The sequence below is a fragment of the Podarcis cretensis genome (assembly GCF_951804945.1).
Source record: "Podarcis cretensis genome assembly, chromosome: 2".
NCBI classification, from domain to species: Eukaryota; Metazoa; Chordata; class Lepidosauria; order Squamata; family Lacertidae; genus Podarcis; species Podarcis cretensis.
The window spans coordinates 68,159,172-68,174,868 of record NC_137171.1 but is presented as its reverse complement, the minus strand read 5'-3'; the positions used below and the strand labels follow the sequence as shown (position 1 = coordinate 68,174,868).

At 43.9% G+C, this 15,697-nt stretch overlaps 1 protein-coding gene across 8 annotated transcripts in view; it reads left to right on the top strand.

The window, feature by feature from the left end:
- Positions 1 to 15,697, top strand: part of EBF1 (EBF transcription factor 1) — a 386,228-nt gene that overhangs the window by 8,901 nt on the left and 361,630 nt on the right. For all 8 annotated transcript variants that reach the window (XM_079968255.1, XM_079968251.1, XM_079968254.1 and 5 more), the window contains exon 5: positions 12,044 to 12,117. In XM_079968255.1, the coding sequence (XP_079824381.1) occupies positions 12,044 to 12,117 (74 nt within the window). The remainder of the gene's footprint in view (positions 1 to 12,043; positions 12,118 to 15,697) is intronic.

Genomic DNA, 15,697 nt, shown 5'->3' with positions numbered 1-15,697 from the left:
TTAGACTTGGGTCCTGGTATAGTGACAAAGCTTACCCCAATTGGTCTTCAGTGAGAGCTGATTTAGGCTTATGGGCATTAATTTTGTCTCTGCATGCATATAAGCAAACACCCAATCTTACTTCCCTTGCCCCAAACTTGTGAATTTGTCCCTGAAGTTTTAACACTGGTCAGGCCTTCAAGTGTGTGCATGTATCATGTTGTGTTTTATGTGTCTATATTGCACTTGGCATTGGACGTATTGGCAATGTAAAGCTGGATGCCGTCGGTGCTTCTCAGCTCTGGAATGATGTGCATGTAAATATACATGTATGCAACCTGATAAAAAATACCCTTCACTGAACAACGTTAAGTTCTCTTCAGTGCTGAGAGCAGATCTTTTCACAGTTCAGTCCTAATGCACTTTGTAGAAATAAGTAGAGCTGTTTCCTGCAGAACTTTCCCCCATGTAAGGCATTCTAGATGCTATATCAAACATTGTTTCAAATAACTCTATAGATGTCTGTTCCCTCCCCTCCCTGCCGCTGAGCATGATGCACATGGTACATATGTAGTTTCCCATTTTTGCCACGATCCTGCTGTGCCAATGCACACAGGTATTCAATCAGCTCTCTGCTCAGCATATTGCATGGCTCTGTGGCTGGCACATAGGCGATTAAAATATTATGAATCCATTCAGAAAAGAACTCTGCAGAATCTGAGCTATTGAGCACAATGCGCCTTTGAAAATGCAAGAGAGAAAGTTTGCAATCGAGCCAGGTTCCAGCAGCTTCAGTGTTCCTTTGGTTGCATGTCAGAAAGTGCAGGTGATTTTAATTTCCTCATATGGAGAAGAATGCAGAAGTCTGAAATTTGCATGCATGATCAGGACCTGTGTGTTTGGGAAAATGTAAACTCATCACAGTGGAAAATGTGTTGTTTGGAGTCGGGGGGTGAAAACAAAGCTGAGGATTTTGGAGCGACTGCCTGGGCCAGATGGCCTAGTGCATTCCCAGTCTGGCAGCCCAACTGCTCCCTCCTGTATAATATACAGCCATTTGTTCTGGGATATTTACGCTAGAGTTGTTTCCATGTGAATGTTTGAGAAGCGTTGAAAACGAACATATTAAGGGGGGGCAGGAATTTTATTTAATTCATGTGAATTCAAGTTGATTAGCGAGCCAAAATGCCAGGGATGAGAGAATGAGAACAATGATTAGCGTCTTTTGGTTTAGGGCTGTTGAGCAAGAAAAATAATCGCTATATTTTGGGGGCCAGTCTGGGCAATCCCTTATTGCTCTACCTATTAAAACATTATAGCAAATAATGAGAGGCTCTCTGCAGCCGGAAATCAGAATTAGTGGCTGGTTAAATATTGCAAGTGGAAATTATTTTAATCCAGAATCTAAGCACTCATTCCTAAATATTTCCAAGGCTTTATCAATACAGCATGATAGTCTGAACCCTTATGATTGGTATTTTATGATTATCTAAATACTCTTTGCCCCTTCTCCAGACATAGACCTATGGATGCAACCTGATGTATAAAATGCTTCTTTTATATGGACACCTATTTGTCTGCATAATGTTAGATAGCACTCAGATATCCCAAGTGGTAAGAGATAATTTGCTGGATATAGGGACATAGGGATTGGTTCGTGACCATTTATGCACATTGGGTTATATCCAGTGGTGGTGTTCAGCTAACAGAAGACTGCTGCCAGCAGAAAGGGGATTTTGGCACTTTCAGGCAATTATCCCACCCATCCCTGCAGCCCCCCTCACCTGCCATAAATATGGTGCAGAGGTTTGGAGGGGGAGAGGTAGAAATTGCTAAAAAACAACTTATTGCCCTATTCTGCACATGAAAACCTTACTGCCTGCTCAGCAACATTGTTGGATACAACCCATGGGCTCCAATCCAGCTAAAGTTAGTTGCTCCTACGTAACATTGCAGCTAATGGAACAAGTTAGTTATGACTGTAGAGCGCGTCCCACTGGAATATCCAAATCTGTGCATTTAAAAAAACCCCAGTGTGGTTGGACATATATCCCAATGAGTCAGAGGTCCTGTTCTGGAGGGGGTTGCACTCCTACTGAGTGAACCAGTGCATAGTTTGGGTTGCTCCTAGAATAATTGTTGTTGAGGAGCACCTCTTTTCAGCTTTGGCTGGTTCACCAGCTGTTGCTGTCCTTTGACAGGGAGAACTTGGCTACTGTGGCCCATGTGCTGATAACCTCATGTTTGGATTACTCTGTGTGAAGCTGCCCTGGAAGTTTTGATGCATGTGGCTATGCTCCTGGCAGAGGAGTGGTGGGCTTCAAAATTTCAGTGGCTCCCTGTGCAATGCCAAAGTTCGGCCTGCAGTGAGCACGAATTGTGGAAGAACTGCAGTGGCTTCTAATATGTGACTGAGCCAGTTTCATGGTTTTGGTACTTGTGTACAGAAAGCCCCAAACAACTTGGAAACTCAATTCCTGGGGGAACATCTGCTCCCCTATAGACCAGCCTGTATATTAAATTCAGCTAAGGTGGCTCTCAACAGCCTCACCATTTTTTGATATTTGTTTGGCAGCGTTGTGGGGGAGAGGCTTCTCGGTGGGGGCACCTTGCCTTTGGAATGCTCTTCCCTTTGAAATAGGATGGATACTGATCCTGTTCTGCTCTGGGCACCAGCTAAAGACTGGACTTTTTGCTCAGGCCTTCCTCAACATTTAATGTCAGACTATTTGTCATGGCCTCTTCAGGTTGCAGTGCATTACTCCTATTCTTAATCTGTTGAGTGTTTTTTGTGTTGCTTTTAACTTGTAACCCACTTTGAAATCACTAGCAATGAAGATCAGGATAGAAATGTTTTTTAAAAGTAGCAGTAGTATGTATATATGTATGTTTGTATTTATTTATACCCCGCCCATCTGACTGGGTTTCCCCAGCCACTCTGGGCGGCTCCCAACAGAATATTAATAACACGATAAAACATCAAACATTAAAAACTTCCCTAAACAGGGCTGCCTTCAGATGTCTTCTAAAAGCCATTTATTAAAAGTTATTTCTAAATTAATAAACATAATGGTCCTAGTTGGAGGTAAGGGGAAAGGATTTAATTGCCCTTTTAATATACTTTTCCAACCTCCTATCAAGACATATCCCAGAGTTAAAACTATAAAAGACAAACACACCCACACCAGGGGGAAATTGCATCACATGGTTGCTTATTCTTTACCCATGTGGGTTATGGTGTACATTTGCAAAATTATTTTTAGTACTACAGTAGTCTAACTTTATACTGGGGAACTTTCACTTCACTTCTTCCTAATTTATTGATCTCCTTTTGTAACTGGGTTTCACTGGAGCAGAGCCCTGCATAACTTTGACAATTATCCCACCAGAGGTCTGGGTTTCATGAACAGAGCATGAAAAATATTTGGAAATATTTAGCTCAATACACCATTTTCTTTTAATGCATACAATAGAAGGGTGGTGTGTGTGTGTGTGTGTGTGTGTGTGTGTGTGTGTGTGTTTTAAAGGAATCATAATTTAGCAACTTCCTGTAGTGGGACCTGAGTTTCTGTCAGCTGCAAAGATCTGAGACTGTTCTTCCTTCCGTCCTGAAACCAACTGTTGTAAATGTTCGCCGCCATGGTTTGTGAGCACAGACGGCAACCGTAAGCTAACCAGTCAGCCCCACACTTCTTATATTGTGCCATTTGCAAGAAGAGGTAACATCCTAAGAGTGGCTTAGAGAGCCAAAATAGAGTGGCACCCTGTGTATCCTGTTATCTGTGTATCCCGTTCACACACTGAGGGGGGATTCTTTTGGTCTTCCAGGCTCTTCAGTGCAGCTTAGAGGTCTGCAAACTTATTCTTCTGAATAAATCTTGGTAATGGTGCAAGGGAAGGATAACAAGAGGCTGTTCTCCACAGGTCCTTAACGAATTAAATATCTGCAACATTCTAGACATGGAAAGGGCATGTTCGCATGTCCACTCACATGTCAAGTTTAGCCAAGTAATGCCAGCTTAAGGACCACTTCTTGCAATTTCTCTGCTCAAGACGGTCTCTTTCCTCCCCTGCAGCAGGCAAAGTGTTCATGGGACTTGGCCATTGAGAGCATGGCTTGTCCCTTTTTTGTATGCTCTTGCTTTTGCATGGTGTTGGTCATGTGCACTGCACTGTTTCTGCATGAACACATGGTGCATCAACCTGCTCAACGTAATTGGGTGACATGGATCTAATTTCCCTGGTGCTTGTGCACAGATCCTAAGCACCTTGGATGGACCAGGCTCACATATAATGTAGGGGCAATCTTGGCAGGAATGTTGCATCGGTGTGTTTGTAAGTGTCCCTTATGTCAAGTCGGACCAGCTTTCTAAGCATTGTCTAAACTGACCGGTAGTGGCTCTCCAGGGTTTCAGGCAGGGAGTTTTTCCAGGCCTACCTGGAGCTGCCAGGGACTGAACCTGGGACTTTCTGCATGCAAAGCAAATGCTCTGCCACTGAGCTAAGGCTCTTCCCAACACATGCATGGCATTTAATGCAATTCATTGAACAGCTATTATCAGTAAACAATCTGAAATGCAGGTAAAATTGTGTTTGGTCAAATAGGCTCCTAGAACTGGCTTGCTGGTTTGTTCTTGCAAAGAAGGAAATACTGAGGAGCATCTGCACAACCCAACACATGTGTGTGTGTGTGTGTCTGTGTGTGTGTGGGGGGGGGGTTAGCCTTGCCAACTTTCAAATCCGCACATGCAGCTCTCTCTTCAAGCACAGTTTGATAGGCAGCAATTGGCAGGTGATAATAGTAAAGGTAAAGGTACCCCTGCCCGTACGGGCCAGTCTTGACAGACTCTGGGGTTGTGTGCCCATCTCACTTAAGAGGCCAGGGGCCAGCGCTGTCCGGAGACACTTCCGGGTCACGTGGCCAGCGTGACATCGCTGCTCTGGCGAGCCAGAGCCGCACACGGAAACGCCGTTTACCTTCCCGCTGGTAAGCGGTCCCTATTTATCTACTTGCACCCGGAGGTGCTTTCAAACTGCTAGGTTGGCAGGCGCTGGGACCGAGCAGCGGGAGCGCATCCCGCCGCAGGGATTCGAACCGCCGACCTTTCGATCGGCAAGCCCTAGGCGCTGAGGCTTTAACCCACAGCGCCACCTGCATCCCCCGCAGGTGATAATGCTTAGCTGCAAAAGTGGTGCCTGCTGATTTATGCAAATCAAAGCTTTGTTATAGGGCAGGAGAGGGTTGTTTTTGCTTTTATCTAGTTGGCAATCCTAAAGGAAATGCAAAACTTTTGGTAACCTCTATACGTGGCTCATAGAATGGGAGCTGAAAGAAGTAGGCAGCGTCCATCTCTTGGCCATGCATGAGTCTTCTGTTTTAATACATGCCGTTGCCTTGATAATAGCTGAGTGCAAAGAAATTGAAGTGAGCCCCTAGTGCATCGCAAGGCTAAGGATGTTATGCACGTAAGCAAAAGGACTGCTGATGTTAAACACAACAGACAGGTGATTAGATACCACACTGTTGACTCTGTTTGTTCATTATTGCTATTTAGCTGGGTTTTGTTTTTTAAAAAGTAGGTACCTGGAGGTTAAGTAAGCATAGCAGATGCATGGAGAGGAAGTGAAGAAAGGGAGGGAATTAAATCTGCTTGCTCTTATTTGTAGCTGCTAGTGAAGCTGATGTTGCTGCAATTAAACTCACATTGACTCCGGTGCCGGCAAGATTGGCAGCTGAGCATGCACAGTGGTGGGGCTTCAACATTTTCAGTTCTTACTTAAGTAGGGGGTGGGATCCTTTGGGGCCCTACTGTGCTGTATTAAATGCAAAATCAATTATTCAGCGCAAAACACCATTGCCCCAGCTTCACTGGCTTTTTGGCAGCGCCCAGATAACCTGACATATCAAATGCAATTAAGCCTTTGGTATTCTTCCATTCCTGTGGTCAAAAAGTCCACTCTTGATAACATAAAAACCCCACAGCATCAATCACTCATGTTGCCTTTTGATTCTAGGAAGATTTTTTTTAAAAAATCTAAACCTGCAAAAATCACAGTAGACTAAAACTTCATTTATTTAAATAATAGATTTATATTAAATGAACCTGTATCTGGTCATGATGATTTGCAGGTAAACCTCTACTTGTAAATATTCCTTAAAAATTCCAAGAGGCAAATCATTGTGTGTTTTTTAAAAGCACCATCTGATGTAGGAATTAGTACCAATGATTCTAGTGCAGTATAGTGTTTACTTGCACAGATCCAGAATTCTGTGTGCACTCCAGTGTGCACGCAGACCTCCTTACATGGAGTGGTTTCCTCATTCACTTTAATTGTGTGCAAGACTCCATCCATGGGAATGTTTTTCTGCCTCTCTGCACAGCAGATCCCCCTCACCTGCAAGAGATCTCTGGATGACCACAAATGCTTTTAACATGACAGTTTCTCTGTGTTTCCAAGCCTAAGGACTTGTAAGTTAGAGCTGGTTCAAGCAATTCTGCGAGGCGCGTGGCAGAGTCTGGGTGAAACTGCCTCACGGCACCTTAGGGAGATGGGATGTTTCAAACTACCCCTAGTTCTCCTTGCACATCCAAAACCCACTTCATCTGCATGCACTGGCTTTGCATGTACAGAGGGATTTTGACATGGAGTGCTTTCAAGTAAGTCACCATTATGGAAAAGTATGAATCAGCTCAAAGTTCCACTGAAGCCAGTGAGATGTGCCTGTAAATAGGTGAGTGGATATGGAGTTGTCTAGCCCAGTGCAGTTCACTCTAACTCAGTAGTGGGAGCCAGATGTGGCCCTCTAGGGCCTCTCTATCTGGTGCTCAGCAGCCCTATTTCACACCTTCAAGTATTTTTTTTGCCTAACTGGAATGTATCCTTGAACAGATCATGCCTCTTGGTTGCCTGGAATGAAGGATATAGAGAGGGTGTGTGTGTAAACAAGCCCACTGTATAAAGGTAAACATTTGCTGGTTCCCACAATTTTGCTTCTCACCCCTGGCATGGGGCCCCCTGCCATGTGCCCAGATGGCACTGTGGACATTGATCAGATACTGGCTCTAACTGGCATCAATTCATAAAGACTTCAGGCACCGATCCTTTGCAGCCCTGATCCCCAAGATCTGCTTAAATGTGAGATGCTGATGGTTAGACTCGGCATGCAACTAACTTGCAATGCTACTGAGCTGCATCCCTTTCTCTAACCGTTTCCCCCCTTGCAGTACTGAGCTCAGATCCTGCTAAGCATGTCAGGATGGGAAGCCAGTGGCTTTTCAAAAGGGAAAAGAGAAACACACTTGGTACACAAAGCCCCAGTGGGTGAAACAAGTGGAACAATATATGCAAAGGAGTACAGGCTGAAATCCCTCTGAAATGCAAGCTAAGATCTTGGTTGATGAGAAAGGGATAAGATCTGGACCCAGGGAAGACAGCCTCCGCACCAAACCCTCTGCAATAAAGTTAAACGCCGAGAAAGTCCCTCTGTACAAGCTCTGTTAGAGCTTTCTTAAAAAGTGACGTTGGCGTGAAGGCTGCAGAAAGCTACAGCAACATCAGTGCTATTATTTACGGCACTACTAAATCATATTAAAATATAGTATACTGTACTGGAGTGTGATAATACTATGTTTAAGCAATTACTTTTGCTGGCTAAGATTCATGACTGCTGCACAGGCAAACCTCACCCCCTCCTATCGCTTTCAGTGGGCAACCTTTTCAAAAGCAAAGTTACCGCAGTGCCAAGCCGTCTCATTTTATGCATGGCTTTGTTCCGCTTGTTTAGCTGTACTAGTTTGCTTGAGCTGGCCACACACACACACACACACACACACACACACACACAGGAATTTTACTTGTTGGTTTGTGTTAGGGATGCCATGAAATGACTTATACTTTTAAAAGCAAAGTTTTTATGCAGTACCCTTTTTAGTAAGGGTGTGCCAAATGATGCTGCGGACTGCAGCTCTGGCATCATAGAATTGTGGAGTTGGATGGGACCACAAGAGTCATCTAGTTCAACTCCCTGCAATGCAGGAATCTTTTGCCCAATGTGAGGCTCAAACCCACAACCCTGAGATTAAGATTCTCATGCTCTACCAGCTGAGCTGTGTGCATTTTAATTTATTTATATATTTGAATGTTTATGACCCCCAGTTTTTCATAAAATATATCAAGGCAGCTTACAACATAAAATGCAATGGAACCTATCTACAATTGTCTATAAAGCATAATGAAAAACATCAATAAAGCATCAGTAGATATTGTCTGGTATCTACTGATACATTGTAAATATACATTGTCTCTTTGAAGCAAATGGGAGTACGAGGCTAAGTTAGGCGTGAGCCACATTTATTTGTATACAGTACATCTTGAAACGATTCACTCATAGACATGAATGTTGCCTAAACCTGTAATAGGAAGCTGGTTATAAGTCATTCAATGACTATGCTGCCTAAAGTGCTACAACTCCCTCTTGAGGAAAGCTAATTCCACTCTCTACCTCCAAAAAAAAACAAAAAAAACTCTAATGGCCTTCCTTAGTTAAGATAGTCAAAATCTTCATTTTTAGGAAGGCTTTGGGGACATAAACTCTTGTTTCCCTTTTGAAGTAGTTTTAATGGCTGTGGTTACATTGTTTTTGATGTTTTTTTAATTAAAAAAAACACATTCTACTCTTGCCGTTGTTTTAATGTTTTATAGCTGTTGTTTTTCTTTCCATTGCCAAATTGTTTTTTAAATGGTTAAGTTATTGTTTCAACTTGCATCATTAACTACCTTGGGCTCATTGAGGAAAGGCAGGCTATAACCATTTTGAATGAATGAATGAATGATAGCAAAATGGAACACCCATGTTCAGAACCAGTGTACCTGACATAAGAACAGGTCAGTGGGAATAACTGGCCCCTGGAATAACTGGAATTGCTCGGCCACTGCAGGAGACAGAGTGGGCTAGGCAGAACTTTGGTCTGATTGAGCCAAGGCAGTATTTTCCTGTTCTTGCATTATATAGAAGCATCGATGGAAGATGCAGAGGTGGTTTTAGGGCAGTGCAACCAGTTCCCCCACACTGGGCACCCAGTGCAGAGGGAGCCTGGTAAGCACTTGCTCAGCTAGGAGAAGGAGATATGAGGGCTCTGACAGGGTCCTAGAGTCCTCTCACCTTCTCAAAGCCTAATTACTGCTTTGGGAAGAAGGTAGGAAGGCTCTAGGGCCCTTCCAGAGCCCTCCTCCCTCCCCCCCCAAAGCCTGGCATGGCATGAGGGCTTGGGTGGCAAGTTTTGGCCTAGCTTAGGGCATCACAGTACCAAAGTCTGCCCAGGAAGATGCACACATGGTTTTGTAGGTCATCTGGGGATCTACAAATGCTATTTCACTCATTACTGGAGACAGAAGACAGGAAGATGCACCTCTATGCAGCACCTAAGTTACTGGTGAATTTGGAAGCATTTCCTGCCTGCGGTTGGTAAAGCACAGGGGGAGCACATGAGGACAAAGGACAAGAGAGCTTCTGTATTTTTTAAAACTGTTGTGTAGAGGAGGGCGTTTCAGTCGACGCAGGCTTTCTTGCCGTCACAGGATAAGCCGCTCCTGCTGAAAACACCCCCTTTCTTTGCAACTAGTAAAGACAAATACAGGAGCCCTGCCCTCCTCTGCATCTGCTCACCCTAGTAAAAGGAGTTTACTAATGGCCTACCTTTAACAAGATGGCACGAAAGGTTAAGTATTGCAAATGCAGAGCTCCATCCTGCAAAAACATATGCCCCTGCACAGCAGTACACCCTGCATGAGGTTGTTTGCCATTTTTATTGGACCTCAATAAATAGCTTGTTGCAGATTTCAGCAGCCAGCCTTTTCTTTTAAGGTTGCCAACTATTGAACTGAACCCCCCCCCCCCCCGCCGGCCATAGCTGTTCCTTTACCAGCCATTTGATCAGCATCAATTAGCAGGTGAGGGCAGTTCTGTGCCATAAAAATCTTTGCCTGCTGATTGCTGCAGAATAAAAAGTCTTTTAAAGGGCCAGACCAATGATTTTGTGTTCTAGCCCATTAGGCTTCATGGTCTTATGGAGGATCCTTTCTCTTTAAATAGCAACAGTGTATTACTTCTGCAGTGTTTGGGGGCCCTTCAGCCGAAGGGGGACATGGGTGTCTGCCCCAAAGTCCTTCCCTGAGAGTCTATTTGTTTTCTCTTTGTTGTGCAGAGTCATATTCCCCCCCCCCATTGTGTACATGTTGTGGGGGGGGGACTGTAAACTTCCTTCAGATGGCGCATGGATTTCTGTTGTGATTGCAACGTAGAATGTTGCTGTGTGCAAACGGCATAGTGGCACAGCTTCCCCTTCCTTGTCAGTTTTTGCAGCCCAGGATGATGCTTTATTTATTGACTCAGCTGTAAGCTCCACCAACTTAGAGTCAGCATGTGCAGGACTGCACCCTTAAAGGTACAGGAGCAGGCGGAATGGACAGACCAGGACAGCTTGAAGTCCCACCATTTAGAAATGATTTATTCCACACATTCTGTGGCAGCAAAAATCTGGGCTGGCCACCTAGAGAACACATGACAGGGATCCGCTGCCTGACAAGGGTGGCTGTGTGCGACATGCATGTTTGTAAACATGTACTGATCATGTACCACTTTGAGGCATTTATTTAATGCATCCTAGGCTGGAGCTAGATGCTGCAAAACAAACAACATTCCTAACCCTGGGCTTGTTTGGTTATTGCGTTCATACCCCATCTATTTCCCTCCAAGGAGGTGATGCACATGGTTCTCCCCCTCCTCATTTCATGCCCACAACAGCCCTATGAGATAGGTTAGGCAGAGAGGTGGTGGCTGGCCCAGTGAGCTTCTTAGTAAAGTGGTGATTTGAACCCTGGTCTCCCAGGTCCTAGTCCGACACTCTAACTGCTGCACCAACACTGGCTGTCAAGTTTACCCCTGACCCCAGTGTGGGGACAACTGCTGGGTGAATTGGCAGATAGCATGAGGGTGCTTAACCCTTCTGCTGCTGCCCAGTTCTCCCTTCCCCCTCTCCTTGTGGCTTGTTTCTCCCCCCCCTTTTTTTTTTGACCAGCTAGATCTGAGCCTAGAAATATGCCTGGCCTGGGAAAAGCATGAGGTTTGGGGAGCACTGGCAGATGGGAGGAAGATTAAGCAGCCCCTCTCCACCCCATCAGTTGTTCCCCATCTCCACATTATGACCAACGTGTGTTTGATGACTTAACGGGTGTTGTTGGTCTCTAGATTCCCTCAGCTTTAGCCAGCATGGCTGGCGGTCAGGGATGATGGGAGTTATAGCACAGCAACATCCAGGCGACCGCTACCGCCTCACCCTGGATTAACATATTGTGTCACATAAGGTGTATGCCTAAATAGAAAACGCATGAAGCAGACTTAAATACTGACATGGCATTTTAGTTACTGGTGCATCTGTGTTACTGGCTTAGTCTCTTGTTTTCCAGAACTTGTTTGTTTGCATTGACAGGAATTTACTCTCCTTTAATTTGTTAGCATAGTTAACTAGGCTGGAGTTTTACAGAGCACGTTGTGAATCAGGTTCTGTGCTCTGGTAGTAGCTAGTTAAGTGTACAGCCATGCTTTTTGAATTAAAAATATATTAACTTTTTCTTTTTATGAATAGGCCCCATAGTGTTCTGAGCTTTCCTGGTTTTCCCGCCCCCCCTCCTCCCTGCTATTAAGTTTATATTTTATTCTGAATTGAAAAGAACATTGTGGTTGTCTTGACTACTAAAAAAGCTTATCCTACACACTGCTCAGAAGATGTGCATAATGCATCGGTTAAAACAGAAGAGAGTGAGGGGGAGAGAGAGAGAAAAGCGCAGAGCAAAGCTTTCACTCTGCTCCGCTTCTGGGACTCTCCAAAAACAAATCTCGAGGCAATTTCTGCTAGGATGCCGTCTGTTTAAGCAAAGCTAACTGGCATTCATGCATTCATGTGCTGTGTCGGTGATCATTTTCTCCAGGCACATTCACTTTGCAGGTTAAAAATAAAATTAAAAATAAAATAAAACCCCCCTTCCTGTTTCTCTTTCTTTCCAGGCGATAGTGTACGAAGGCCAAGACAAGAACCCAGAAATGTGCAGAGTTCTGCTCACCCATGAAATAATGTGCAGGTAAGAAAGCTCCTGTCACCATTTAATTAGCAAATACAAGATTAATTCCTGTCTCAAAAAAGAAAGCGGGGGGAGGGAGGGGAGGGGATGGAAGTAGGTTGATCCTGTAACTATTTTGGAATGTAAAAGCATCACTTTCTTTGCTTCCAAGAAGCCCAAAATAACACAGTTTTACGTCTGCAATTAGCAGCAAAGTCCCAGTCATCATACACATTTTCAATTATTTATTGGAGCTCAGTCCTCAACAATGTATGAGAAGCTTCCGTTTAGACACTGTAGCCTTAATAGGCGCGGGAAATGTCTTCACACCAAAAATGTTAGCATCTAAATTGCTGCCTTTCGAGGAGGAGTCATTATCCAGCAGAATCTCCCAGCAGTAAAATTGCCATGTTAGGCCGCTGGGATCACGATGGGCTTTCATTCAGCCGGACCGAAAGGCAGAGGATGTTGTCATCTTTTTACGGATTTACAGGTTTATTCTCAGCAGCGAGATGCCATTTCGGCTGCCTGGGAAGGGCGTTTTAGGGGGCCAGGGAAGGGAATATGGTCTGTGGTCAAGGTGATGATATCTGTAATGCAGACATAAGGCTTGGATGCCGCAAGGACTCTGGTGCTCAGGTTTACTATGGCTTCTTCATTTCAATGGGTCCATTCATGGGAGCAAATTTACACCCATTTCGAAGCCTCGGATAAGAGGCCATTGGCTCGACACAAGGTTTGTCCTTGTTTGGAAATATTTCCACATGTGTTTCTATCCAGGGCTGGCTTCTTTGGATCTGGCAGAATTAAGCAGTAGCAACTCTGCTGGGGCTATTTGGGAACTGATCGTAGCATTGTTTTTCTTTCTTAAAAAAAGAAATAAAGATGTGGGTCTTTTGCTTTTCCGATTCCATGAAGGATTGCATTAGGGTGGTGCCAGCTTTTGCACTGGGCTCCTGTGCCTGTCCCTTTAATGGTAGTTTGATTGGCAGCACTTAGCAGGTGAGTACGTTTAGCTGCAGGCAATGAAGAGCTCTCTGTTAAAGGGAATAGGTGAGGCCTTTTCTTTCTTAGGCCATGTGACAAACTCTCAGCAAGATCCGTAAGCTCATACTAATGGGCATGACCCTACAATTTCAGTGAAGCCAGTGAGTATTTTTTCAAATAAATTTCAGGAATTTCTGTGCAGTGAAACACTGATGTAAGGAGGCCTGGTGAAAAATGGTCCCAGAGCTCCCTTTCCTTTGATTGCTGTGTAGGAGAGGGAATTTCAGTAGATAAAGCTTGGATGACAAGCTCCAGCAACTGAAATTCCCTCTTCTATTTAAGGTACAGGAAACCTTTATTCTTTTTCACCTGGATACTCCACAGTGAAAAGTGGGAAAGTTCTCCAGATGACTATCAGAAACTCTGGTGTCAATTCTGAAAGAGTGTATTCTTGAAGGTCTCTAGCGGTTGTATCGAATGGATTTGTCCCATGAGTGCAAGTGCTTTCACCTGCAAGATGGGTCTTCATTTCCCTCTCCTTTCTCTGCACCCTCCCAATCCACTCAGTTGGTTGGGGGAACCTCCATCACAGATTGGGGGTAGGGTGGTTGGGGGAAGAGGAAGTCCTGTTAGTGCAAGTCGTTCTTGCACTAACAAGACAACTTCATTGGATAAAAACCTAGGCTCCAAAAGTGAGACACGGGGATCATTTACAGTTTTACTGTGCTGCAAGCAGAAATCCAACAGGTGAAGCTTCCCCATATCTCCATACAGGACAGCACACACGTGTTGAATTTCTGCCTGTTGTGCCACTGTTAAAATTGAGAGCTCCTTGAGGCGAGAACTGTTCTATTGAAGTGCATATAATGGGTGTAATTTGGAGAAAGTTCGAAATGCGGGGCGGGGAAGGAACTTAACATTGTTTACATTTAAGCAGCACAAATTTCAGTCTGATTTCTCTGGGCTCCAACTATATCAGATAAGACGCTAACCACGCTTTATTGAAGATAGTGACAAAATTCCCCATGATTTCAGTGTGAACAGATGGCACTTGGAATTTTAACACCCACAAGACTTCCTTTCATTTATAGTGCCAACACACAGTAGTCTGTTCTCCTTAAATTATACAAAACTCTACATATTTACTTTAAATAAACCAAAAATGCAAAAAATAACTAGATGTTAGCCAATTTTAATATCTGTGTCAGTAAATTACATGGCTGCCAATATACCTTGACATGAAAACAACATTCTAGGCCAAAATTTTGAATTTACTTGATGTAGTATTTGCATTGTTCTTAAATGTGCAATAGATCTTTCAATTTCTCACTGCTTTACAAATGCATGCAGGCAGAAAAGGACATGTTGCTTGAAATAAGAGGGTAATACCCTGTTAAAATATTTTAGGGCCAATGTGAGCATTCGTTGGTATTGACCAAACTATACAAGATGCTCTTTTTTCTATCTGGCTGCCTGATCTTAATGCACAAACCTCTGATTGGTTGTACTGATACCACACTTTTCAACAATAAGGAAGGTTTGGAGGGTGTGTGTTCCAGCCTTGGTTTCTCTACCACTCGCTTCCCTGCCTGCTATAAGTGGAAGCTGGGATGTGCTGAATCTGCACCAGGGGTTCAAATGCAGCCTCAATTATAAGCATAAAATTAGAGTCTGTTCCCCATTAATCAGCCCAGCTAATTGCTATGCACTACCATTAGCCATATGGTGTGAAAGACAGCTTGCTCTCTCTAAGATGAAATTTCTTCATTCCAGACATGAAATAGTGAAGGCCCTGTGCTTCAGAATAGCTTGTTTTAGATATTTAATTCCCAAACAACTTTCAGCAGCGCCTTCGATCAAGGCTAACGGCACAATAAAACTTTGAGTTTATGTCACCAAAACCGAATATTTACAAAATGGAAGGGACTGTGTTGTGGAGGAAACAAAGGGCTCAGATGTAGAGGAGAAATCCTGGATGAGTGGAAAGGGCAAAGAACTGAATTGAGATTACAAGCGGTTGGTTGTTTACTGCACAGGATTTCCAAGTATCTTGAAGAGATGGTTCTTTTGGTGACGATAAAAATAAGAATAATAGCTTAATAATTCATATTAAAGGAGAATCTTGCAAAGCTAATTTTTGTTAGCGGCCATTGTACAACAGAGATATCAAGGTGCAACCTGACTTCTAAAGAGCATCGTCCTCTTTTCACCATAGAAAATTTGTGTTATCGTCAGCTTGTGTTTACATTTAAATGGCAGTTAATCAGACAGTTGTCTGGATGCTTTCTGGCAGGCTTCGAAGTTGGCACAATTCAGGTTCTGGCCCTTTGTTACCATCCCTTGGAAGCAGCAGTAAAAAGGGCAGTCATGTGAATGGGCCCCAAGATCTGCAAGGGGCAGCTTCCTATACTGTACAGTGGTACCTCGGCTTAAGAACGTAATTCGCTCTGGAGGTCTGTTCTTAACCTGAAACTGTTCTTAACCTGAAGCACCACTTTAGCTAATGGGGCCTCCTGCTGCCGCTGCACGATTTCTGTTCTCATCCTGAAGCAAAGTTCTTAACCCGAGGTAATATTTCTGGGTTAGCGGAGTCTGTAACCTGAAGCGTATGTAA